The 27181-nt window shown below is 43.4% G+C and overlaps 1 protein-coding gene across 2 annotated transcripts in view; it reads left to right on the top strand.

Annotated features, from left to right (window-relative positions):
- MAEA (macrophage erythroblast attacher, E3 ubiquitin ligase) overlaps positions 1-24380 on the top strand; it is a 228082-nt gene extending 203702 nt beyond the window's left edge. For both annotated transcript variants that reach the window (XM_069204052.1, XM_069204043.1), the window contains exons 7-9: positions 13105-13238; positions 18693-18888; positions 23638-24380. In XM_069204052.1, the coding sequence (XP_069060153.1) occupies positions 13105-13238; positions 18693-18888; positions 23638-23733 (426 nt within the window). In that variant the 3' untranslated portion in view covers positions 23734-24380. The remainder of the gene's footprint in view (positions 1-13104; positions 13239-18692; positions 18889-23637) is intronic.
- The last annotated feature ends 2801 nt before the right edge of the window (positions 24381-27181 follow it).

The raw sequence follows: 27181 nt of genomic DNA, 5'->3' as shown, positions 1-27181 counted from the left end.
CATCTGTCACTTTCTAAAGGAAGATGTTTTCCTGAGTGACTCAACAGTGCTGTGAGAGACCCAGAAGTTATTGTGCATCCCCGTGCTTGACGAGAGTATTGAGGACCTGGAGCTACGATTGTGTCCTGGGCAGGGCTTGACAAGTGGAGTTGGTTGCTTGAATTAATAATGGTATCTTCCCAATTCCATTCATGCCTTCTGTGCATTTCTTAAATTAAGATGGTTCATACTTGGCAGCCAACACGTGTTTCGTCACAAAGGGACTTTATCAAGGTCATATTTCAATAATATTCAAGATGTCCTATGGTCACGTCCTTATCCACAGAGTGTCAAATGCGTAAGTAGTGACAGCTTGTAATCCTATACACATGTATGGGGAGTACTCTGCTCTAACAGGTTTGCCAATACTCGCTACCTCCAATGTGTAAATAGTAGTCCATTAGGTACGGTTATGGATTCCTGACCGCACACGGTCGTAACTCCAAAGACGTGGTACGCTTTTGGCTTGATCTCGGACTCCTGATTTGGTCATGTCAAATGGCCCGTACTGGCAAGTTATGCCCTTTCAGAGGAAATACAAATCTGCATTTCTTTTTCCCCTCTCTCTCGCTCTCTCTTGCTCTTCAAGTTCTGCTTCTTTTGGCCTGAGTGCCGGTTAACCAACAGATTCCTGGGATCCTCCTTTTCATTCCTTCTCCCCAACCACCTTTGTGCTCATTTAACCTTTAACACCGCGTCATCCAGAGCATCCAGGATCTGTCCCGTCAGTGATGGTACAAGCCCTTTGGATGACAATGGACTTCAGCTTCCCCTTCAGTTCTAATAAACCCCATTCCTTAAACTTACCTCCTGACCTTTGCACTTTCCTTGGCAGAATGAGGTCTGCTGATATATATCCTGCATCTGTATTTGCGTCTTTGACGGTTTTTTTGGTTTTTGTTTTTTTTAACCAATCTATGTCCTCTGTCACCCTTGCAGACCTTTCTTGTGTAAGCTGGAACTAACGTTTGGTGTACTTCTAAAAGCATTAAATAAAACATGTAAACAGTCCCTAAAACAGACATGTGGTTCCTGTTTAGCACATTTCTCTTAAAGAACTGCGATGCTATTTCTGCACGCGCTCAGTGGTTACCCAGGCCAGTTTCCCTTTATTCTCAAATATGTGCCATGCAAGTTTGCACATTGCTCTAGTTCAGTATATGTTGCAGTGTTACTTCATACATTTCCCAGAGGAAGGTACAGTATAGCATAGGCACTGCGGACTTTTTCTATATAGTGCCATTGGGTATTGTCATTTTATGGCGTGCTTTGTCATTATATCCCAAGTTTTCCCATCATATGCAGTGATCATATCATATGATGTACTAGGATCACCCTTACGTTGTTATCAGGTAACTGTATCCCGCAAGTACATCAGCTAGTGATGAAATGGTGTTAAAGCTGGATTCTTGTACACAGAGTCAAGACGTTGTTTGTGGAGCTAGGCCATAACACCCTTGCAGAGGAGGAGCAGATAATCAGATAGGTTACCAAAGTAGATAGACAGGAGATTCAATATGGTCCACAACTTGAGAAGAAGAAACAAGATCTCAATGCACGATCGCACCAATAGGTACAGCGAAAGCGCGAAATTGTTAGCAGAGCACGAGTTGAAGAGGACATTTCTTCTTCAGGTGCTGTAAAGGCAAATGTTAATGTTTTTAATTTGATGTGCTTCGTCAGTGGAGCTGATCCAGCCATGGTGAGATATGATCAGGGGTCGTATGCTGGGCTTTGCCATCATATGCAAGAGATTGCCCTCGTGTGACAGGGATCTGCATTATATAACAACATCAGCAGCGAGCAAATGCCACTCCAGAGCCTCTGTCGCTGGGACTAGATGAAAATGATACTAGAAGTCTCTCTACTCATTCTCTGCCACTGAGATTAAGGCGCAAACCAAAGGAGAATAGGCTTGAAGGGACTCATTGGAGAGGTTTCATGAGAAATCTGGAGTGATTAAGTCATTCACGGCAGAAACAGAAGGCAAGAACAAAATAGAGGCCTTGAGGACTGCCATGGGCATTTTTAGACTGAGTAAACTAATATGGGCCGCACGTCAGCCCCTCAGTGGAAGGGCGTCCTTTTTCAGGATCACACTATGCCAACAGCATATCATCTTGAAAACAGAATTAAGAAAGGGAGCCCCCTGGGATATGGCCAGTTCGTACCTTCTCTCATCAGCAGCTGCCCTAAAGTACATTCCCCTCATGGAATTTGGGCAGGACTACTGTCCATATATTTGTATTGGCACCTTACTTGCAAGCGCCAAAACCAGGTTAGCATTTTAAACCTTTGGGGCAGTGTAGGAAAGTACCATCTTGCCTGGCATGTTACCCCCATTTTTTACTGTATATATGTTGTTTTAGTTGTATGTGTCACTGGGACCCTGGTAACCCAGGGCCCCAGTGCTCATAAGTGTGCCTGAATGTGTTACCTGTGTAGTGACTACCTGTCTCACTGAGGCTCTGCTAATCAGAACCTCAGTGGTTATGCTCTCTCATTTCTTTCCAAATTGTCACTGACAGGCTAGTGACCATTTTTACCAATTTACATTGGCTTACTGGAACACCCTTATAATTCCCTAGTATATGGTACTGAGGTACCCAGGGTATTGGGGTTCCAGGAGATCCCTATGGGCTGCAGCATTTCTTTTGCCACCCATAGGGAGCTCTGACAATTCTTACACAGGCCTGCCACTGCAGCCTGAGTGAAATAACGTCCACGTTATTTCACAGCCATTTTACACTGCACTTAAGTAACTTATAAGTCACCTATATGTCTAACCATTACCTGGTAAAGGTTAGGTGCAAAGTTACTTAGTGTGAGGGCACCCTGGCACTAGCCAAGGTGCCCCCACATTGTTCAGAGCCAATTCCCTGAACTTTGTGAGTGCCGGGACACCATTACACGCGTGCACTACATATAGGTCACTACCTATATGTAGCTTCACAATGGTAACTCCGAATATGGCCATGTAACATGTCTATGATCATGGAATTGCCCCTTCTATGCCATCCTGGCATAGTTGGCACAATCCCATGATCCCAGTGGTCTGTAGCACAGACCCTGGTACTGCCAAACTGCCCTTCCTGGGGTTTCACTGCAGCTGCTGCTGCTGCCAACCCCTCAGACAGGCAGCTGCCCTCCTGGGGTCCAGCCAGGCCTGGCCCAGGATGGCAGAACAAAGAACTTCCTCTGAGAGAGGGTGTGACACCCTCTCCCTTTGGAAAATGGTGTGAAGGCAGGGGAGGAGTAGCCTCCCCCAGCCTCTGGAAATGCTTTGTTGGGCACAGAGGTGCCCAATTCTGCATAAGCCAGTCTACACCGGTTCAGGGGACCCCTTAGCCCTGCTCTGGCGCGAAACTGGACAAAGGAAAGGGGTGTGACCACTCCCCTGACCTGCACCTCCCCTGGGAGGTGTCCAGAGCTCCTCCAGTGTGCTCCAGACCTCTGCCATCTTTGAAACAGAGGTGCTGCTGGCACACTGGACTGCTCTGAGTGGCCAGTGCCACCAGGTGACGTCAGAGACTCCTTGTGATAGGCTCCTTCAGGTGTTGCTAGCCTATCCTCTCTCCTAGGTAGCCAAACCCTCTTTTCTGGCTATTTAGGGTCTCTGTCTGTGGGGAAACGGCAGATAACGAATGCAAAAGCTCATCCGAGTTCCTCTGCATCTCTCTCTTCACCTTCTGGTAAGGAATCGACTGCTGACCGCGCTGGAAGCCTGCAAACCTGCAACATAGTAGCAAAGACGACTACTGCAACTCTGTAACGCTGATCCTGCCGCCTTCTCGACTGTTTTCCTGCTTGTGCATGCTGTGGGGGTAGTCTGCCTCCTCTCCGCACCAGAAGCTCCGAAGAAATCTCCCGTGGGTCGACGGAATCTTCCCCCTGCAACCGCAGGCACCAAAAAGCTGCATTACCGGTCCCTTGGGTCTCCTCTCAGCACGACGAGCGAGGTCCCTCGAATCCAGCAACTCTGTCCAAGTGACCCCCACAGTCCAGTGACTCTTCAGTCCAAGTTTGGTGGAGGTAAGTCCTTGCCTCACCTCGCTGAGCTGCATTGCTGGGAACCGCGACTTTGCAGCTACTCCGGCCCTTGTGCACTTCCGGCGGAAATCCTTTGTGCACAGCCAAGCCTGGGTCCACGGCACTCTAACCTGCATTGCACGACTTTCTAAGTTTGTCTCCGGCGACGTGGGACTCCTTTGTGCAACTTCGGCGAGCACCGTTTCACGCATCCTCGTAGTGCCTGTTTCTGGCACTTCTCCGGGTGCTACCGGCTTCAGAGAGGGCTCCTTGTCTTGCTCGACGTCCCCCCTCTCTGCTGGTCCAATTTGCGACCTCCTGGTCCCTCCTGGGCCTCAGCAGCGTCCAAAAACGCTAACCGCACGATTTGCAGCTAGCAAGGCTTGTTGGTGTTCTTTCGGCGGGAAAACACTTCTGCATGACTCTCCACGGCGAGAGGGATCCGTCCACCAAAGGGGAAGTCTCTAGCCCTTTTCGTTCCTGCAGAAACCTCAGCTTCTTCTGTCCAGTAGAAGCTTCTTTGCACCCGCAGCTGGCATTTCCTGGGCATCTGCCCATCTCCGACTTGCTTGTGACTTTTGGACTTGGTCCCCTTGTTCCACAGGTACCCTAGATTGGAAATCCACGGTTGTTGCATTGCTGGTTTGTGTCTTTCCTGCATTATTCCTCTAACACGACTTCTGTGTCCTTAGGGGAACTTTAGTGCACTTTGCACTCACTTTTCAGGGTCTTGGGGAGGGTTATTTTTCTAACTCTCACTATTTTCTAATAGTCCCAGCGACCCTCTACAAGGTCACATAGGTTTGGGGTCCATTCGTGGTTCGCATTCCACTTTTGGAGTATATGGTTTGTGTTGCCCCTATCCCTATGTTTCCCCATTGCATCCTATTGTAACTATACATTGTTTGCACTGTTTTCTAAGACTATACTGCATATTTTTGCTATTGTGTATATATATCTTGGGTATATTTCCTATCCTCTCACTGAGGGTACACTCTAAGATACTTTGGCATATTGTCATAAAAATAAAGTACCTTTATTTTTAGTATAACTGTGTATTGTGTTTTCTTATGATATTGTGCATATGACACTAAGTGGTACTGTAGTAGCTTCACACGTCTCCTAGTTCAGCCTAAGCTGCTCTGCTAAGCTACCATTATCTATCAGCCTAAGCTGCTAGACACCCTATACACTAATAAGGGATAACTGGGCCTGGTGCAAGGTGCAAGTACCCCTTGGTACTCACTACAAGCCAGTCCAGCCTCCTACAGGCAGGCAGAAAAAATGTGTTGGATATGTATCTTCATGCCCTGTGCGTTATGTCATGAGGCTCTGAGCTCTTAGGAGAGGGGTTGCTGTTTTTTCTTCACAAACGAGGCAACAATGTGGGGAGAGAATGTGGCTTTAAGACCACAATTACAGACTTTGGAACTGGGGAACCAGGCTCGAGTCTCAGCATTGGCTCAACATCTTGTGGCAAATCAGTTTATCTCCCCGTGCCTTAAAAAATGAATGAATATGTCCTTGTGCACTGTAACTGGTGCTCACGTAAAGCGCTTTGGTACCTTTGGGTCAAAAAGAAAAAGCACAGGCATTCAAGGTCTAGGTGAGAAGAGAGCATTTGAGGGAGGGCTGGTTGCGGCCTTGTTCCGGGTGAAGGCCACCTCTGTATACTTCTCTATGTCAGAAGACGGTCTCTGTTTATGAACAAAAAGGGCTTTTCTCTGGATTTTCCTGAATCACCATTGCATCCCTCTCCGTTAGTGATACTGAGAATTTGAGCTACTATTATGCATAGCATCGTGGCAGGATTAGTTACTTTGCTGTGAAATGCGCTGGGTTGCATTAGGAAGACGCTCTGTAGTGCTACCCTTTGCATACATGGCTTAGACATTTGTGAACCTTAAATACTTTGTATTATCTTTATGTAACTGTTGTAAAATCTCAATAAAATTATTGAACCAGAGAACTTCCCTCACCTCCGTTTTATGAATGCTAATTTTTTTAATTTCATCTACACGGGGCATGCTTGCCCGCTACGCTTGCGAAGTCTTTTTTTTTTTTTTTAATCAACAAATCTCGAAAGGAGCTTAGAACCCACCCCCATACTTACCATTCTTAGGTTTCCTGGTCACTCACATTTTCTGGCTTCTGATTGGTCAGCAGTCTCAGGGTCATGCCCTTAGGGTTCACTTCCGCTTTCGCTGCTGTTCTTGGAGCCTGGACGAAGTACAGTGTCCTGCTGCTAGCCAGTGGTTGGCAGCCAGTCTTCTTCCACTGCCGCATTCTTTGCAGAGTACTCTTTTTTTATTTATTTTTTATTACTTTTAGTGCTCCATAAGTGTGCCTGTGTTTACAAACGGTCTCCCCTCCTTCATGACATTCCTTGCACATAGCACGTAGTTGCTGCTTGTTTTTAAGAAGGCACTGCAAGATTAATTGATTTACCCAGAATAACAGGATGTTGAGCCGACGCTGAGACTCCAATGAAATAGAAGCAAGGTTTTTTATTTTTAAGGTAGCATTTTCAAGGAAAAAAAAGGTGGTATTTAGCACTGTGAATTGTCAGGAATACAGTTACACAAAATGCATAATGCAAGGTCTGGTTTGTGTCTTTCATCTGGCAGATATCTGGAATTCGGTGATAAAATTAAGTAACAAGCTGCCTTTTTGTAAACTGAGCTGGACTTTGAATACTTAAAATATGCACCCAACAGTCTTTCTGCTTTAAATGGGAAAGCTTTGGGGCTCACTATAATCAATCGAATATCGAGATAACACTTTGAGATAGGAAACCATTTTATAGCTCAACACGCATTAGTTCAAACACACGAACACAGACGTGGACACAGACACACAATAGCACACAAATGCACGTGAATACTAAAAGTCGCGCGCATACACACGCAAACACACCTAGATTTACATATACACTCTTGCATAAGATGATAAACACCCACAAGCACCCACCCATTCACAGAAAAACTGTCGCAAATACACACACTCAAGCACGCATACACACACTCACACAAACACCTCATACAAACACCTCATAAACAGATGCACCCCAATTATAGCTGTTTGTTAAATACTAAACCAGATTGTCGGAGTCATTTGTTTCCTGCTTGTGGTAGTGCCTGTGACACTTTTGCAGCGCCATCTTCCCTGTTTAGTTCTATTGCAAATTCATAAATTTTTCCCATCAGCAATCTTCTAATTTTTCTCTTTATGGCCTAAACATTTTATGATTTGTTCCTACTTAGCTTCACCTTTGAAAACACATTGAGTTTCGTATTTTAACGTTGTTTCCATCTTGACACTATCTCACATTTCCACTGCCCTGTACTGACTACCTGCACATGTTTATTTTGTAAGGTAGAGTACCTGCACTTCACGAGATAAACGTAATATTTTTAATCGGAGAGTACCGGCACTTCTCAGAAACAAGCAGGTACTCTGATACAGAGTAGCTGCACTTCTGTGTTTCTATTTCAAGCACTGAATAACACGCTGCCTTTTTGTAAACTGAGCTGGACTTTGAACACTTTGTTAAAATATGCACCCAACAGTCTTTCTGCTTTAAATGGCACAGCCTTGGGGTTCACTGTAATCAGTCGAATATCAAAATCACACTTTGAGATAGGAAACCGTTTTATAGCTCAAAACACACGCATTGGCGCAAACACGCACGCACAGACGGAAGCACAGACGTGGGAAACCGCAGACACACACAATAGAACACAGACACAAAAACGTGCATGAATACTATGGAGTGCCTGTGCGCGCGCGCGCGCGCACACACACCTAGATATACTAATGCATTCGCATAAAGTGGTAAACACCCAAAGGCCCCACAAGCACCCACACAAACTCCTCTACAATCCGATGCCCATTCAAGCATTTTCTTACAGAGACACACAGACCAATGCAGGAAAAAATGCATGTAAAATCTGACCACGCACTAGGACACAACACACACACACACGCACAATGGCAAGCACACATACACACAGCCACAAGTGCACACTTACAAATGCACATGCACACAGGTCACTCACCCCGTCACTGTATGAACAACTAATCTGTGTCATATTTCCGACCCATCGTCTTGTTAATAGATAGAAAAGTTTTTACATACAACAAATCCTGGGACGCCCCGTCACATAATGTAACTGGTATCAGTGTCCGCGTTGTAATGTGTGTTTCAGTGTCCCATTCTCTCAGACCGCGAGTTTCCCCAGGTGAGGTGTATGCTTCCCATCTGTCGGTCATATGTCTGTCATATATATTGTCCAGCACTGCTGGTACAAGGGGTTCTAGACAACATACGCAATCTGGCACATACAATATCCCCAAAAAACTGTAGGCTTAAAAGTAAAATTGGGACCAGACAACACAAATCCTCTCATTTCAATGTGCTGGACACCAGCACAACGTAGCTTTTTAAAGCGGCAAATGTAAATCCTGCTTTAAGTGAGCTGTTTAAACTTCCATGATTAATATTTTTATTACTACACAGCTGCCCACACAGTGCACAATCACCTCTCGCAGAAAAGGACGTGAAAGACCCTTTTAATGAGAGGCTGGCAGAACCTTTTAAACGGGGGAAGAGGGGTGTTGCGGTGGGGGCAGTTATGTGGGTACAGACTTCTAAAGGAGAGGTAAAATAAAAGTAAAAAGGTCCCTCCCCTTACTATAAAGCATAATGGTATTTTTTAGATATGCAGCTTCCATTTCCTGCAAAATAGTAGTTGGTGCTTCATGACTTGACATGCATAACGTGCCTCCTTGATTTGATGCATGGTCGTTTCCTCTGGTGAAAGAGTGTCTACTTAGGCAGTGATGTTTATGAACTCTGAGCACATTGACAAAGCCAAAAGATTTGCAGAGGCAAAACCCATTGGCTTTTCCAATGCTTGTTTTTTTGTTTTACCGTGTCTCTACGTCTTTTGTCTTCTCAAGATGTACTGCGGTGGAACAGATGTTCCCATTCTCCACTAGGTGGCGGTAAAAGATAAGTCATGGCCACGTCGCCTGCAGCTCTGAATCTTGTTAGCTTTGTTTCGAGAGGAGCGGACGGTGGCAGGATAACGAGGCCGTCCTTTACAAATGGACTTTGTGTTTTCACCTTTTATATCTACGAATGTTCTAACTTTGTCTGGGCTATTTATAATGCTGCTGCTGGTCATTACTCTGCGTGCTCCGTCCAATCCTTTAACAGTATCTTAATTATAAACCTAATGGAATGCTGGCCCCGTGATCCTGGCCGCTGATTTGTCGCTCCCGCTGGGATTTATGGCCGGCATATGCTTGCCACAGCTAACAGGACAACTTAAAGTTGCCCGCTGCTTTTTCAATTTGGCAAAAATAAATAAATACATAAATAGTTTGTAGTGAGTATTCCATTAGTAGCACCGTAACATAGACGGGACTTGTAGCCACACAGGCTAGTTGTGAAAAAGGAAATGGGGAATAAAATACCTTCAGTTCCCAAATTATGCTTTACTCTATATCACAACCCCGAATTTACAAGTTTCTAAGATATAATACAAATAGTGACCGACGTCGAGCCCCTTTTCACAGCTCACCCCTGAAGAGTTCACCCCTTCCTGTCCCATGTCTCTATTTGTGTCCTAAACCTAGGCCCTTGCCATGCCTGATGAAGATTTTGTTCGAACTAAAAAATAAAAAAGACTCGAAGGCTGATAACACTGTTGCCCCTGACTTTTATATTGATACACAAAATGCAAGTAGCCTGACTGCTGCACCAGAAGGGGACATCTCTTACCCCTCCTGTTCTCCTTAAGAGGACTCTTTTCATTTACTGTGGTGGGATGAAAATCAGCAGAAGCTTTAGATTTGAGCCTGTACACTTCGGAGACAAAATCTTAACATTTTTCAACCATCTTCTTCAGTTACAGAACCATTTTTCCCATTTAGCAAGGATCTTCTGGAACCTGTTGTGGCTGCATGGGAGAATCTCTTTTTGCATCCAGCAATCCACAGACAAATAAACAGACAACACAGACCAGCCTGGTAATCCCCAGTTTGTTGTCGTACCCTTCAACAGAAAAGCTGGTGGTTCAAGCTTCTTCCTGAGTTCTGAAACCATTTGCCTTTCCCACAGCACCTCCAGATAGAGTTGAAAAAACTGGACTCTGTTGTTCATATATTCTTCACCTCTGACAGCATCTTCCTGCTGAATGCCACCTACCTCCTGAGCTGCTCTATCCATGCCCTGTGGGAAGTGGCACAATTTAAATCATTATCCTATAACACCCCATAAAAAAGCCATTGTCTGATCTGGTCAACAAAGGATCCTGTAGTGCAGCCTGTAGGATCCTGTAGTGCAGCCTGGATTTCTCAGCCAGTGTTTCGGTCAATGGACATGGCCGTCAATCTGAATCACGACACTTGGCTGCATTCCACTGACCACTCACGTGATGTTCAGATAACCCTCATGGAGATGTCTTTCAACGCCAAGAGTCTATTTGGACGGAAGGAGAATTCTTTCTTGAAATGTTTCAAAAACAGTAGAGCCGTTGCTCACTAGGTGGGCCTCCCTAGCAAGCCAATCATACAGTATACAACATTTCAAGGGTACTCCAGGACACAGCTCTCCTGGTGATGCCAGTCTTTGCATCTGGTTCAGACCACCAAACAAATCTACCATTCGTTTGGGCAGTGGGTTTGGAGAACGCTATCACCAACAGCAGCACTACCCCCTCATCTTCTGGCTCTGCTGCCTTAAAACCCATCTGACTCTCCAGACCACTTTAGCACACTATCTTCCAGTGGCCATGGGGGTCTCACTTTAGCCTCATTTTGCGGATTGTTACACTGCATCATTGGGTCACCCAACTGATCTGTAATGGCTACATTCTATGCCCTTTCTACTCTCTCCTGGATGCCCTCCCTCCTCCAGGACATGCTGTCCAGCACATCTCCATTTTAGAGGCAAATCTCTTCCTCTGGAAGAAAGAAGCATGAGATTCTCTCACTCCTGCCCCTTTTACTTCCAGGTCCCAAGGAAGAAGGTTCTGAGGCCCACATATGAGCTTCCTTTCTGCAATCTATTACTGTAGAAGACCCGTTCAAGATAATGTCCCTGAGCCAGGTTCTGCTAGCTCTCTATGTGGGTGATTGGTATCTTTGGACCTCCAGGATGCCTACTTTCATCCACCAATCGTCCTCACCCAAAGGTCTTAATGGAAATTCACTGTTAGTTAGTTCTCAGTACTATCATTCTCTGGTCACTCTGACAACTGCACCACATGTTTACAAAAGTGATGGGCAGTTGTGGTAGCTTCACTGTCAAAAATCCATGTATTTCCATGCGTGGACTACTAGCTGGTGAATGCAGAATCCCTGGCATTGGTCAATGAGCACCTTCAGTGCACAGTGACTCTCCCCACCACTTTTTTCAAAAATTTCAAGGCAAATGCTAAACTTCACAGGACCAGTGCCAGATGCAAGCCGCATGAAGGATATTTTTCTCCTCGTAGGATCATGGATATTCAGGAAATTATTCAGATTGTTAAGACTAATACAGATCCTGGTTCTGCACATCCTACATTTGTGTGATCTCATGGCCTTGTGCATTCTGTTGCTGCAACACACCAGATGACGGATAAGAATTCTTTAGTGCTGCCCGAGAAAACAGGAATTCAGGCCCTTTTTGCAAAAGCTTCCTGGCACACATTGTAGTGTCCTGCTGGACGCATTCTAGTGTTTTCACAAACCACTCTGCGAGGGCTGGCTTCTACACTCACCCCTACATCCATCCACCAGAGGTGTCACCAGTCAGGTGACCCTGCCAATAAAGGCTGGGCGCACGTGCCCGAGGCCAGTTCTAGTAACCATCCCTCTGGTATCCGTGTGAGTCATTTACATAATATGTGGGCCTAGGTCCTAGGACATCACACACATGTGCCCGATTCAACCCCTTGAGAAAGAGTGCACTGTGGGGTTTTTAAGGCTGCTCAGAACGAGCTGTCATTTATACAGTAGATACATGGTTTCCAGTCACATTTCCCTCAGCATTGCTTTGTAGGTGATTACCGCTAGAGAAGAGAAACTTGTGAATCAAACAGGTATTGAGACCTGTTGTTGCATTTCACCTGGGCCACGTGCAGTTCCACAGGGGAGGATCTGCTTCATAAACGGCCTGTATTATGTGATTCTACAACAAACACTGCCACCAATAGAAAATGCTGCTTGTTTCTTCCGTAGAGGCACATATGACACGCACACACACACACCACACCACACACTACACCACACCACACACTACACCACACACTATGGACTTAAAGTAACTTAGCACTAGGCAATTATTAATTTGTAAAGGAGTGAGTACTGGTGCTCTGCTCAGTAGGTTGCAGGCCATGCAATTGAACGTTCGCGTGCGTAGTCTGTTTTCCACCCTGTGCCTCTTTCATCCACTACCAGACAATCTTTGCCCCTTTATCTCACTCTTGCTGGTTCCTTCCATCCTCTTCTGTGGTGGCGTTTTAGTCTTTCTCTTCCTCCGTCTTTCTGGCTTTTTCTTTTATTTCCTCTTGGTAAACGTCTGATGCAAAAATATAAATGCCGGTCCCTGAAAACATGTCATGGCTCAACTTAAGCACTGGCAGTGAAGTGCTCACCCCAATAACTGTAGGCTTCCCAAGGATGTGTGGCTGAGTAATTCTAGTCGTGGTGAAGACGAAACCTGAAAATAAAACTTGGAGAAAAACTCCCTTCAATTTTCCCAGTCCAGCACTCCATTGCAAGTCTATGGTTGTAGGTAAGTAATATTTCCTTTATTTTACTTACTGCCATAATTAAAACAACTTAGCAAGGTGCTGCAGATTTACGGCACAAGAAATAAGCTGTAATTTGTTGTTTCTCATTAATTGCTATGTATCTTCTCTAATGTACACATTGTTTCTTCAAGTTCAAAATACTATATAATCCTTCTCTTTCGCCTAATGGACATATTGGTCATTTTGTTTGTCTCAGTTTCGTGACATGATTTTTTTCTAACTGATACAGGATCTTCTGGACCCCGCGCGGTGGAGAATGCTGATTCAGCAGTTTCGATATGATAACTATAGACTACACCAGTTGGGGAATAACTCTGTCTTCACCATAACGCTTCAAGCTGGCCTCTCCGCTATTAAAACTCCGTATCCTTTTGAATCCGGCTTGTGTTTTCACACAGTGATAGACATTGTAATTAGTTACTTCTCAATCATGCAAAGCTCCAGAGAGACACTTGTTTCATTTTTCCTCAAAGGTAGATGAATAAGTTTGGAAAGTGGCTGCGCATGTCATTATGTATCTCTAAGTTTTGTTTTGACCTAAACTATGTAAATTGACTTAAAAGCCTTGCAGGGTGGCTTATTACTTCGTTTCCATTTTTTAGAATGATCTCCTAGGGCTCACTTGTCTTAGTTTAGATGTTTGGTATTGTTTGCTAAGGTGTGTTCCATTGCTATTGTGGCTGTAAGATCCTGTTTACTTCAACAGGCTGCAATTTTTGGTATGCCTATATTTATGTCATTGTCTGCGTTTTTGATGCTCCACTGTAAAGTGTTTCTCCTTTTCCCTTTTTCAATTTTTCTGATTATTTGCATTTTTTTATGTTTTTCTTGGTTCTTTTCACCTTTTCTGAAAGTAAATAAACTTCAGGTCTGCTACTAAGTCAAGGTCATGTTGGGTTACTCAAGGAAGCAGGAGTACTGGTTTCCACAATGTATTTAGCAAACTTGCTTATGTGTTTGAAGACAAGGACAGTTATCCTTTAAGGTATCTCGGTTGCGTTGCCATATTCCACACTCTGCTTGGAGATCCCTGCCTCATAGTTGGAGAGAAATAAACTGCTTCTTGAATAAAGAATAGTGAGCATGGCAGGCACTCCACGTGTGTGTCCCACACAGTCACTGAACTACACGCTCCCTACTGACAACTCATTTCCCATAGTTATATCTTTGGCAGTGCTTCCCAAACGTTTTAGACCCAAGAACCACTTTCTATAACAGACTTTCACGACCCACGTAGCTTTAATAGGTATGAGGCAGGTGTTTTTTAATGCAACTAAAGCATCGTGTGGCAGCGCCTTGTCATTTAGAGATTGTACATTTTCCATTGAAGTGGCCACTACATTTGCACATACATACAGTTGTACTGATTAAACTATATTGCACACAGATGAAAATGTGTGGAAATCAGGTTTCAGTGAGTCTTCAATGCGTAGATCCGATTCAACTCTTTGCTTCCATCGCACTTTAGCAATACAAAAAATGTGCTTAATTTTTGCCTTCCTGCTGAATGTGTACAGTTTAACAGGTATTTACATTTTGTTGTGTGCTACAAAATTGAGGCTTACTGCCTTTCCTCTTACACTCTCTGTACCCTAGCAAGATTGCCACATAATTCACTTTACATTTCTTCGTCTTACTGCAATGTATGAGGAGTTTGTTGACACTAATCCACATGTTTAAAAAAAAAAAAAAAGGCAGCAATTTGTCAGAAGACGTAGCCTGACTTTTGACCTCTCTCTTGACGCATATCAAATGCAACAAGTTAAATACAGAATTTAAAGACATCTTTTTAATTGCTTAGAATTTCAGGACCCACCAAAAATCAGATTGAAATCCACCAACATATATGATGTATTTGATTTACAGCCTTAGTCCTGGCGGGAAGGAAAGTTGAGGAAAACTGTGCAGGTGACATAAACACATTTTAACATAAAAAAAACACCTTTGTACCATAGAAATAAATGCCCTTACTCTTACTTCTGGTCGTGTAGATTCCATTTTTTTTTCTAGAGGCATATTGTGGGCTGTATCAGCATTGCTCAGAGATAAAGGTAAAATCTGCAGAGCATAACATGGCCAAAATTAGGCACATTACGAAGCACCAGCCAGTCCTTGTTGCAACAGACAACCCATCTAGTGAAGTTTTAATTATATGCCTTGAAACCGGTGTGGGTCCCTAGAAGGCAGAATGATGAGGAGGTAGCAAAACATCCTTTCTGCAGTCAAGCTATAGTTGAAGACTGATTTGCACATCCCTTATGCTATTTATTCTTTTGCCTTGGGAGCTTGATAACGCTCCATTGGACCACGTATATTTAGTTTTAAGTAGCTGACCTTCTTTCTAAGAGGATTAGAACACAGTTGATTTCCTAATCTCACAAATCTGGTCATTCAGTGATGTTTCAATCATTGCTATCATTTCACAGGAAACCAGTTGCACATTAAAAATTCTTGAATTTGTTTACTGGCTGTCAGATGCCATAAGTAATTCAATTCTTAAACGTGTGCTATATAAATGTGGACAAGCTATTAATATTAGTGGCCAGTCTGGTCCCACTTTGGATTTAAAAGTCTTAGCTGGTGCTCATGTGTATTTAGGAGTGTTGCAAAATGCTACAAGCTAGTTGGAGTCTAGCTGGATGCATCGTGAGGACCTGACATTCTATAGTCATTCCCTTACTGAGGGAGGCACTTAATTGACTCCCTGTCTCCACAAAGTGTGGTTTCAACGGATCACTGTATTTTGTAGTTAAATGCTTTCCCAGATATGATAGTCACTTCTCCCTTCTCAACGTTATCTTTCTAATGATCTCCACATCTATCTTAATGTCCCCAATACTAATTTTCTGCAAGGCTTTCAAAACAGCTTTAAGGAGTGTGGTTTTCGTCACAAACAATCCCTTCAGCAGTTAAGAAAATATCACACCAGCGAGCAGTAACTCCCGGTGGCAACGTTTTAGGTGCTAGACCCCAAGTAACCTGCTGTTCAAGTGGTTACCTTTACAGATTGTAACCCCTTTGTCCTCCAGTACTGGTTGAAATCATTATAGCGCTGTCAGACCTGAGAGCCATGGGCAAGCAGGGGCTATTGGGCTTCAGCCGTGGGGGGCTGACTGGACATTTGATCTGATGTCCCAGGATCTGTCCTACCATGGTTGTGCAGTCTGGGCCAAGTACATCCCTCTTAGCACTTGACTCCCAGTGGTAGCGATGTCAAGCAATTGTGGGCTTCTCAGGGAGTGGGTGCTTCAACTCAGGAAACGACAACCATACAGCAGTTTAGTAATTGATTGTCCAACTTAGTGCTTTACTTACATGAGAAAACTATGGGTGGGCGGAAACTTGCAATACATGTCTCCAGTCTCCCCTGCTTCTGGGAGGAGATGTGCTTGCTGCCGACATGACCCTTGAGCTGAGCTGGCCACAGCAGGATAGGGCAGCAGACTTGGATAGCAAGAATTCCCAACTGCAGTCCTTCAACTGATGCATGCACTTGGTGTCTGTGGATGCCTTCAGCAGGTGTTGGACCTCCTTCTGGATCACTTAGTAATAAACAGAAGATGGGCTGTTATGTAGATGTGGGGGCTCAGAATGGTATGATGGCAGCTGCAAGGTGGTCTTTGGCAATGTTACACTGTTGACCACCATGGGCACACTCTTGGTTTCAGGTGCAACCACCAGCATGGGCACAGGTTTTGCTTCTGGTGGTGATGTCCACCACAACACAGCTGTGGGTTTTGGTGACTATGACAGCCAAAGCAGCCACAGTTATTGATTTAAGGTGAGGGACCAGCCACAGTGCTGCTGCCAATCCAGGATTCCCTCTTGGAACTGCACTACTGGAGAGGCTGCTTCCAAACGTCTGGGGCTCATCGGTCCCTCTCTGCAGTCTCACCTGGCCTGATAGGCCATCAGTACCGGGTCTGGTGGATTCTTTCTGGCACTGTCTGTACAGACACACCTCTCGCAGGGTTGGCATGCTCCTTTTCTGTTCCAGCAAACAAGTTGGCTTCCAGGTGTATAAGGTGAGCTGTAGAGCTAGGCAAGATGCCAGGTGATGTCTGGGAAGCTGGCTGTCAGGCAGACTGGTTGCACGACAGACCCAAAAGTACTCTGCTGTCAAAAAAACCTAGGAACTGGAGCAATAAGTGGGTCACTGGCTTCCACTTTTATATAGTTAAAGCAGATCGAGGATGTGGATTTTCTGCCTGCACTTTCAGAACTGTTTTGAGAGGATCTTCTTTCACGTACATGCTCTGGCATTTCTCCAGACACATCTTTGTGTAGAATAATGCTCTTACAGCAGTTTCCACAAAAGAGACACAGAGATGTGAGGTTTCTTCACCAAGCCTATCAACCGTGTCACTGGACAGTGGCAGGTAAGAAACAAAAGGCAGACTTCACCTCTAGGATCTCTCTCAATTCTGAACAACTGACTGCAGCCCCACCCTTCACCCACACCAACTACCAGATGTCTTTGGTACAGGAAGCAGCCCCTCTGAGCAAAAGGGTCAAACTGAATTTCTAAACAAGCCTTGTCTTCTCTCTCCCTACTTCAGGTAGAGAGAAAGGTTCTCCTTTCAGCTTCAGAAATGTCAGCAATACACTTCCATTGACACAGGAAACAACCTTACCCCCATCCTGGGCCCAGGAACAGGCCAGGACTTTCAAAAATGGAACCTGAAGGCCAACATGGTCTTATTCACCTCTGCAAACTATAGATTAGAACATCAAAAAACAGGATTCCAAATACTCTCAGATGGGAACTCAAGGCAGGGGAACATGATTGGACAAGGGACATTCCTGTCCCAAAAAGTGCTTAGACCGATAAATTGCATAGTACGCTACCTAACACCTGTACTGGGTAGCAGACTATACATGTAACACATACAAGTACAACTCCTGGTTGCCAACTGTGTCTTTTGATAAGCAAGTGCTTTTTCTTGGTAGGCCTTTTCCAGTAAAATCATTAGAAGTACCTGATGAATGTTTGCTCCAGAATAACTTTATCAGGTTAGTGGGCACTAGACAACATTGAATCTTGATGGGCTGCAGTGGATAAGTAGAGAAGAAAAGTGTCTCACAGGAAATATTTTCTAAACGTGGGCAACTCAAGCAATGGTTCATACATCACAAGGAACAACAGAGGCTCTCAGGGAAAGGACACCAATAAAGATGACCGGCTCTTATATTGGTGTAGAACGGCAGGTTATCACACTGTGTGTAATGTCATATCCTGAACTCGCTAGATTGGCATTCTGAAGGTCTGTCCACAAATCCTCCCTTGGCTGGTCTAGTTGAATAAAAAATTACGCATCTAAATGGAATAAATAAATCCAGTTAAAACTTTGCAGTGGGTGAACACTGGCACCAATCTTGATCATTTTTGGCATTTGCTACACATGACACAGGAGACCTCGTAATACACACAATCAGAATCCGCATTCAGTAGGGAATATTATCATTTTAAGGAGACATCATGCCCTCAGTGAGGTTAAGTCAAACAAGAAGACAGTAATAAAGATAAGTGAAAAATTGTGAAGCAGAGCATTATCCTTAGGCAGCGACAGGTGTGATCTACCGAGCCAAGGTTTATGGGCAGAATAAATGAAACCAAAGGTTGAGTTAGACCAAGGGAGGTGGATCAGCACAGTGAGATCATAGACACTGAAGATCTACGTGTGACATGAATTATGGAAATTATTCCTTCTGTGCAAGCTTTAAAAGGGAAAATTGCCACTCTTAACATTTTGTCTATTATGATGTATATTTGACATTTCTTACTGGAGCCGGGTTTACTCCTTGACTGCCTGTTAGACAATGCTACAAAGAGGATGGGACTTCCAAAAACCCTGACTGCCCTGTGTGCAGCAAGTCCTTGAACAAGCTGGCTCAACCCTTGCCAATGGCACACTGTGCCAACTCGCGGCTAGTCTGCAAGATTTCCGGAGACGTAATGAATGAGAATAATCCACCTATGATGTTACCCAATGGATATGTGTACGGTTACAATGTAAGTGTAACTACAATAGAAATACTTTACATGAACTTCAGCCAAAATAAAAGAATTGCACATTTTTTAAATGAAAAACTGACATCTGAATGTGGGTTGGTCATTGTATTCTATTTGAATAGTTAACATGTTTCAGTTGTGTTATGGATTTTACCTATAAAAATTCTGCATACATTTAGACACTCTTAAACTCTAGTGCCTCACTGTACTCTAAAACCATTGTTCTGCCATTGTAGTCTCAGATCTTGCAGCACAAGACCTTCACGTTGTTGGGGTTTGCTCCTAGCAGATGAAGTGAAATGAGAAGACCACTCTGTGCTGCTATAATGTATTTTTCTTAACTCTCATTCTTATCTTATTCCCGGGTTATGGGAACAGTGACACTCCCGCAGTGGAAGCTTATTTTAGAGAGCTTTACATTTAGGCCAGGTTAACTACTTCCTTCAATCCCTTCTATGCTTTATCCCAGTGGTTCCCAATCTGTGGTCCGGGGACCACTGGGGGTCCGCGAAGCCTCCTCAGGGGGTCCGCGACAGCTTAAAATATTAAATCATATTAACAGATTAGGTCTTCAGCTTTCAGTAATGGCTCAGTGGGGGTGGTGTCCCTGGATTTCAATAATGATTTAGTGGGGGTCTCCGGGTTCCAGTCATGATAAAGCAGGGGTCCACAGAAGTCAAAAGGTTGGGAACCACTGCTTTATCCCAGTTCTTTTTTCGAAGCTTCTTTGGACCTGCTTGCAAAGTTATAAGCCATGAACAGGAATAGTAGAAAATGAAAAAGTAAAATCCATATAAATCCCTTTCACATGATTGCGATGTCAAAAACACATTTTAAATATTTTTCTTCTTTTTGTCTCTCACAAGTACACACATAACACCACACATACAATCCTATTGCTTTCTCTCAATCAGCACATTAGTTCTCGTCCCATGGAAGATGAGTACTTGCATGTTTCCTCTTCCCTGATGTATTTAGGACGTCGAAGCATACTCGCATTTTCTGATTCAAGAGCGGAGAGTGTGTTGAAAAGATCTACAGATTAACTTTTGACCAGAATGCTTTTCCAGTGAATGTTGCTAAAGTGCTGGCAGTGGCTGATGCCCATCTGTACACCCGTACCTGGGTAACTGGCAAAGAGGAGCAATTAGCTCTTCATGCCACTGCTGCTTAATTGACAAATTGGTATAGACCGTCCAAAGAGCTAACCAAACGGGTTCAGGTCACCACACAACACTTGTGTAAAAAAAGAAACCTGTACAAATTGGATACTTATATTAAAACTAAGATCAGCCAACTATTTCGCTATTAGGACAATACAATAATATTTTAAAGAAAAAGCAGATAAAAATAATATCAGAATACGATCAAAATAAGCAAGGCCTGTGTGCCCCTGTGAGCAGAGCTGAAACAAGAACGTGCCCAGTAATTGTAAAGTGTAAGAGTGTCTTGGAGTCTCCCATACTGGCTATTCCTTTTAGAAATTATTCAGTAGGAGGTCGCACTGTGATGCCTTCCGATCTGAACAGACATTTACGCTAAGTTTGAAGTACCAGTTAGCAACAAGGGTTGTGCAGTAAATAAGACATCCAAAAGTAAAGTGCTTTTATGCCGAATACCTGCCTGTTTTTTCTTTTTAGGGTTTTTCCTGAGCTACGATGTTCAGTACAGTTGAGTAGTTAATAAAGTGCCTGTGCTTTTGGTGATAAAGGGCTAGTTTACCTAATATCCGCCAGATTAATCCTAGAATGCGGTGTTCCTAATGGTCAACTGGCTGTTAAAGTGCCTGTTCCTATGCTAATAGGAAATTGATGTTCCAAATGTCCACCTGGGACCGATTTTCTGAGTGGTCAGTTCCATCAGTTGGACACTTGCTTCTCATCTCATCCTCTCTACACTCGATCATGGCAGAGCGGCGTGTATCCTCTTGACTAGACTACAGGAATGCCTTCTATCCCAGCCTACATTTGTAGGAATTGAAACACTTTAGCTTTTCCAGAATTCCACCATCTACCTGGTGTGAAAGGTGAGGAAATACAAGCATCTACATACTTTCTCGGGCATGCACCTCGTTTTATGTGAGCAAACAGTGGTGGGTATCCTCTTCGGGTCCTTGGACCTACAAATTTGATGTCTTCTCCTTTGCATTTGTGGCTAATCAGTAATCATCTTGGCTTTTGGAAATGATTGATCCCAGCACAATTTGGCCCTTCGTTGTAATGAACTGCTATTGATGAGTATCCAAGCGCAAGCCTTGTAACTAACATTCATTCATTTATTCTTCAGGAAAGCTTGTTGACTATTAAAACATTCATTTGTTTTCACATGGTAGGTTTGGGGAGGACCTTGGGCGGATGGCCTTTTTCAACCATGTTATCACTCGTTTGTAAAGACTGCTGTTGAGACTGGGACAGAAATAGCTAACAAAGAAAAGGGAATTTGGTAGGGTAGAGAAGCATGTACCAACGAGTTCCTGTAAAGACTGAATTGGAGAAGAAAGCTGGAGTAAATTTGACAGGATATGCAGGAGAAAAAAGCCTAGATAAGAAAGGTATTACTGGAACCAAATAATGCGGCTCATAACCAACCATGAAAAAGTAAAATAAGAAGCAATAGCTACAAAGCAGCATCATAACAGACTGCATGCCATAAATTGTAGCGTGTGTGTTATGTGAAAATGATTTTTGTAACTAAAATAGATCAAGGCACTGTATGTAACAGTTTTTTATAGGATCTTGGAAAAATCCCCAGCATCCCTGTGACAGAAGAGGGCTAATGTGATTTTCTGTGTCTGGGACATTTAGCCTCAGAACTCACTGACAAGTGCTTATCACTGAAAAAGTGCTTTTAGCACAGGCACCAGAAATGACAAAGGAACCAGAGCACAGGGAATAAAACAAAGGAACTGCACTTGGGGGAGCAACGGGTTCAGGTTTTTAGGAAATCAAGAACATAGCAAGAACAGTAGACTAATGGAATAGTAGACAGATCACACCTAAATCAAATAAATGGGAAAGCAGGATAGACACAGGAAATTAGACAACCACAAGTACAAAGAATCACAAAGTAGAAATTTGCAAAGCAATTCAAAAACAGAAGTTCTGTGTATAGCATCAGGGCAGGACTACTGAAACAGCTTGAACTTTATCAGCATAACATGCACTATAGCACCAGGACAAGAATCAGAAACAGGAGCAGTGGCACCAGAACAGAATTTGGAAAAAGCGCGCTTGATAGGATTTCATGACAACTAGTCAGGAAAAGCCAAATAGAACCAGGACAAGAGCTGAGAATCAAGGAATCTGAAATGTGCAGGCAGCACAGTAGCAAAAGCTGGGTTTAAAGCAGAGTCGTAGAAATCAGGCACCTCAGAGTAGGAGCGCAGTGCAGGCAGTTTTGAGCCGGTAGCCAGGAGCAGCAAATCATCGGCCGGCTTCAGCAGCGACTGCTGCACAGGGTCTGGGATATGGACAGACTAAAGAGACCAAAAGGCATAAGAAACGGAACACAGAAAGAGGACTGTTATTGAATGACTTGTATGTCTTGGGTTATTTGTGGAAATCGGGTAACCAAGGAAAACAGTGCTCCATCTCCAGGCTTTCACTACATGAAAAAGAGTGCATCATTACGTAGAGTGAAAACCAGGAATGTGCTGAAAAGTGGAAGAAGGGTTGCAGTATGCTGTCTCATAGTAAAGACTGCTGAGGGCAGGGTTGGACTCTTGCCCCCCATCCCCCAGGTGCTTAGCAGCGCTGCTTAGTGGCAGGATCCACTGTCATGAAACTGCTTTGCAGAAATTGGCTTTTTAAGAAGTCTTAAGTAACATACTGTCAAGGGGATCAGATCTTTCTTTAATTTGTTAAAGCTTCCCTTTTTTAAATATTGTGATTGCTGACCAACTGTCACTTGCTGCAGTTGGATAATGTAACACTGGAGAAGTATTTCTCCAATTTGGAATAGTGTGCAAATATTTCAGGACAGTGTTGGGATCACTTTGGCCACCTGGTGCTACAGTCCATTGGAATGTAGAAATCCAGTTTTGATGCACCGTTCCGATGGCTTATCTCTACATAAACTGGTTTTCATGATTCAGAGCTGATGGTTAGCTCAGTGTAAAGGGCAGTTAGATAATACTTTAAAGTGGACTCCGGTATGTGTAGAGAAATGCTAAGTGGTGATCCTGCTAAAAAAAAAATAGTTGGGTTCAGTGTATATTTAAGCCTGTTTTCGATGTTTAAGTCAGCTTAGAGTGGAAGAGACTTTAGAGGCTTACCACCCATAGTTTCTGTGCTTTGGTCCAATTTTTATTTGTGAACCTATTTTAGGGGCACTTGCAGTGCATTATTCTCCCATTTAATGACTGGATCCAGGCAGATGTCAAAATATCTTTTTATCTTGGCTCACATTCAAATGTGAAGCCTCAAAATAATTCATACCCCACTATGTGAGCACCATGTTTAGGTTGTATTTTTCACCATATGATTTTGAAGCACACACCCGATTGGACATTTAAAATTTTAGGTAAGTAACTTCTTATTTGAGTGTTAAGTGTGTATTTGTATGGGGATTGACCTAAATTTAAATTACACGCCTTCAAACTACATTATAACAATGCAGAGGTAATTTTAGAAGTCCTAACGTTATTAAAATCTTTGACATATAAGCAGGGAACAGATATTTGACTAAAGCTCATGAGCCCTGTAATACTGCCATCTAAGAGGAGCACTAATATTCTTTCTTCTATTTCAGTCCCTCCTCTCCATCCGCCATGATGACAAGGTTATTTGCCCAAGAACCAAAGAAGTTTTCAACTTCTCCCAAGCTGAGAAAGTGTACATCATGTAGATGGATAGATCTGGTGCGTGACGGAGTGACCATAGGGTGCTGGCGCCGTAAAAGTGGCCGTGCCCTGCTTGAGGGGTCTGTAACGTGGCAAAGAAGCATAACTGGCTATCTAGAGGTTACCCTTTCCTGGTGGTAGCATGTTTCTTGCGACCAAAGATCAACAAGCAACAATTAAATCTCGCTAGACGAAATATGAACTATAAAGTTTGTACTTGAGAAAAACATATTTTGATTGTAATTGTTTTGTAACATTTACAAGTATGCTTCTAAAATATGGTTTAATGCTAAAAACATGCATTTTCTTTAAAGTTGTATTAGATATGTGTGTAGGGCTCAATATACCATTAGAGCCGCTGCCTTACTTCTAGCTTTGAGAATGTATTCCCATGAAAAGAGCTGTTCTCCTTTTTTTTTTTTTTGTAAGATCCTAAATATTGGAACATTCTTGCAAGAAGCTGCCATAAATTTTAAAGATTACATATTATACAAAATATGAAACTAATATTTCAGTTTTAATCATTCTTAAATCTTTACACAACAAACGCAGTAGGTTAAAAAAATTGTAGAGGTTTGTATTTAGCAATTATTTTTGCATGTTGGTATTGATTAGCAAATAAAGGATTATCAATGTAAAATCTGTGGTTAAAGGTTGCTTTCGTCTTTGTCTACAAATCAGTTCTTTGTTGTACCCTTCCTCATTTCAGAGCGCTCCCTTCTTGAAAACAATTAATGGAACGGGGTTATTGAAAATACATCGTATACAAAGAGAAATAGGAGCACAAACTACCAGCAACACAAACTGATGACAGAGAGGGCATCTTTCTACCGGTGCTATGGGGCAGGGCAGGATTTCCAGCTGGGTGGGGAGTTTCTGTTTCAAGTCATGCTGAATGGGCTGTTTGGGGCAGGTGTGAGGGCGACCCTTAAATAGAGCTGTACACTGGTCATGCTGCCTGAGGGTGCAGGCACATGTAAGAACTAAGTCATCACTAAAAGAGAGCCCGCAGAATAGTAAAAGGCTATCAGCGGGAACATCCAGCTTCTTCTGTCTATGCATGTATGGAGAGAGTTCCTGCGGCAAGGAGAACTGGGCAGTCAGGTACCAACAGACGAGGCCTACAGGGAAATGGGTGTATTTGTGCCTCATTGGGCTTCCAACAGATCAGAAAATGACTTGTGCAGACTAGGCAAATGGAGATTTGGGGCCTCTGAAAGCTGATAGGGCTCCAGGAGAGTCAAACATCATAGCGTGGAAAAGAAGACATTTAAGTATGACTAGGTGTTTGAATAGGTCATACTAGCTTATTTGTGTAGTGCTTCAAACCACTGTAAGTCATTCTTAAGGCACTACGATTGAGTCATGAAGGGTGGAAAAACAGGAGAGAGTGAAGGAGAGGTGAAGATATCTTATGGCTGGAGAATTCTTCCTCATGCCCAGAATGCTAGTATTAAACCAGGAAGAGTAGTAGTGCATTGCAAGTAGCCACTTCCAGTCATGTGACTGATAGAGAGGAAGCTAGCACAAGACGTACTATAGAAGGGTGGAGGTGCATGTGATAGCAGGAAACCAAAATAAAGTGGTGGAACTCAGGGGGAGATCGTGTGAGTGAGTGGTGGCAAGGAGAAGCACCAGGGTGTCGTGTGTGATCTGACCTGTAGACCTCCCCTGTGCTGTCTCACTGGCTGTTCCAGTCAGGCCTCTGCTAAGGCTTAAACTCACATTTGGGATACATGGAAGGCCATGGTGTAAAACCATTCTTGTTTCACTCCAGCATTTCTATGAAACTAGTAAGTAGACTGATTTGAAGGACCTGGGCTTTAGGGCTTGTAACTGCTGGCACAATATATAGAAAGACTAGCCTTGCAGTACAGCAAAGCACAGTGCAAAATACTTTATTACCATGACAAGTCAGATAAGTGCTGCAGAAGTAGGAGCATTAAGTGGCACACAAATAATGGATTTATACATTGTATGGTAAGGAGGTTTCCTCTTTTTAATGTATCTCTTTCTTATGTTAAAGTGCGAAAAACATAACTCTCTTGCCTTTGTCATCCCCTGTATGTCACCAACACCTTGCATAGTTCCCCAGCACACGACAAAACAGCAGGTGCCCCAAACCGCCTCCCCTTTTCACACTGCGGCAAAATAATTGTCTCTCTTTTGGGTGAAGTGTGACTTGTTTTGAGAGTGCCTGGACGTCAGTACAGGAGAAGAGAAGCCATAGTAACACAGTATCTACTAAACATAGAAAGATCTCTGTGTGGACTTGTTTCATGAGCAAGGCTGTCCATTTATCAGCAGCTCTGCCAATGGCATTATGACTAATGAGTATTTGAGAAACCGCAAGAATCACCAGGGGCATAGCTTCAGGGTGTGTGTGTAGGGTGTTACACCCCCCCTAATAAATGTATTTTGTGATAAATAGCTGGGTGCAGGTGTTTCCAGTCGGGTATGGCGAGGTGTCTGTTAGATATCACCAGGAATTGAGTTACATACAGACAAAAACGCACACACACTCTCTCCCTCTGTCTTTGGAAAGACTTAAAAAATGTTGGTTATTTCACAAAATGATGCGCGAAACCTACCATTCCGCATTCCTGTCCCTTCACACTTCCTCTTAAGCCCCTGTTGTGCACCTTGCTTGTCGTATAATGTATTTTAACATCATGTGCCAGTGTGATTGTCTGGAAATCTGAAGCTAACGCCCCCTGCCGGCCGCCCCCAATTATACTGACCAAGCTACGCCCGACAGTCACAGTAGTCCTTGAGATTCCAGGGAGCAGGCCAATTTAGGTTCAATCTAGATCTTCTGAGGTCCGTCTTAGTCCAAGTGAAGGTGAGCATGTAAACCAGGTTGTTGTACCATTCAGGGTGCAGTTTCTCTTGACAGGTGTTTCAACACTTCTTTCACCTCTTGTTTGTGGTCCCCGAGGGGAAGGAACAAAAATGAGAATATCGAAGATAAAGTGATGCACTGCAAATGAGATGTGTTTTTTGCTCATCAATCCCTGCGTTGCAGGTTTGCAATATTATGTCCATCAAGAGTTGAAAATTGGAGTCATCTATGGGATCAAATAAAAGCAGTTAATTTGCAGTTCAGCAGATTGGTAGGAATAGAGCCACTTGTAAATGTTGATCTGAATTAAAGTAAATCATATTTACATTACAGACCTAGGTCTACGCTACAAAGAGGGTTCTTTTAATCGTTTTGGTGGAAATTGTAGTTTTCACCTAAATCTGTATTAGCCCTGTGATATTACTGCACCTGGTTTTACTGCAAGTGACTTCCAACATGATGGAATTTTTCTCCTCAAAAATCTGAAATATTATCTGGAAATCAGTTCATTAACACAGTTTCCCACATATTAATAATAGTCAGTCTTTGGGGGATAACTCATACTCTCCTGATAATGGTGCATCACAGAATGACTGATATCTGCAATATGA

The sequence above is a fragment of the Pleurodeles waltl genome, chromosome 1_2, assembly GCF_031143425.1.
Source record: "Pleurodeles waltl isolate 20211129_DDA chromosome 1_2, aPleWal1.hap1.20221129, whole genome shotgun sequence".
Classification (NCBI taxonomy): Eukaryota; Metazoa; Chordata; class Amphibia; order Caudata; family Salamandridae; genus Pleurodeles; species Pleurodeles waltl.
This window is presented reverse-complemented; position numbering and strand designations above follow the sequence as displayed.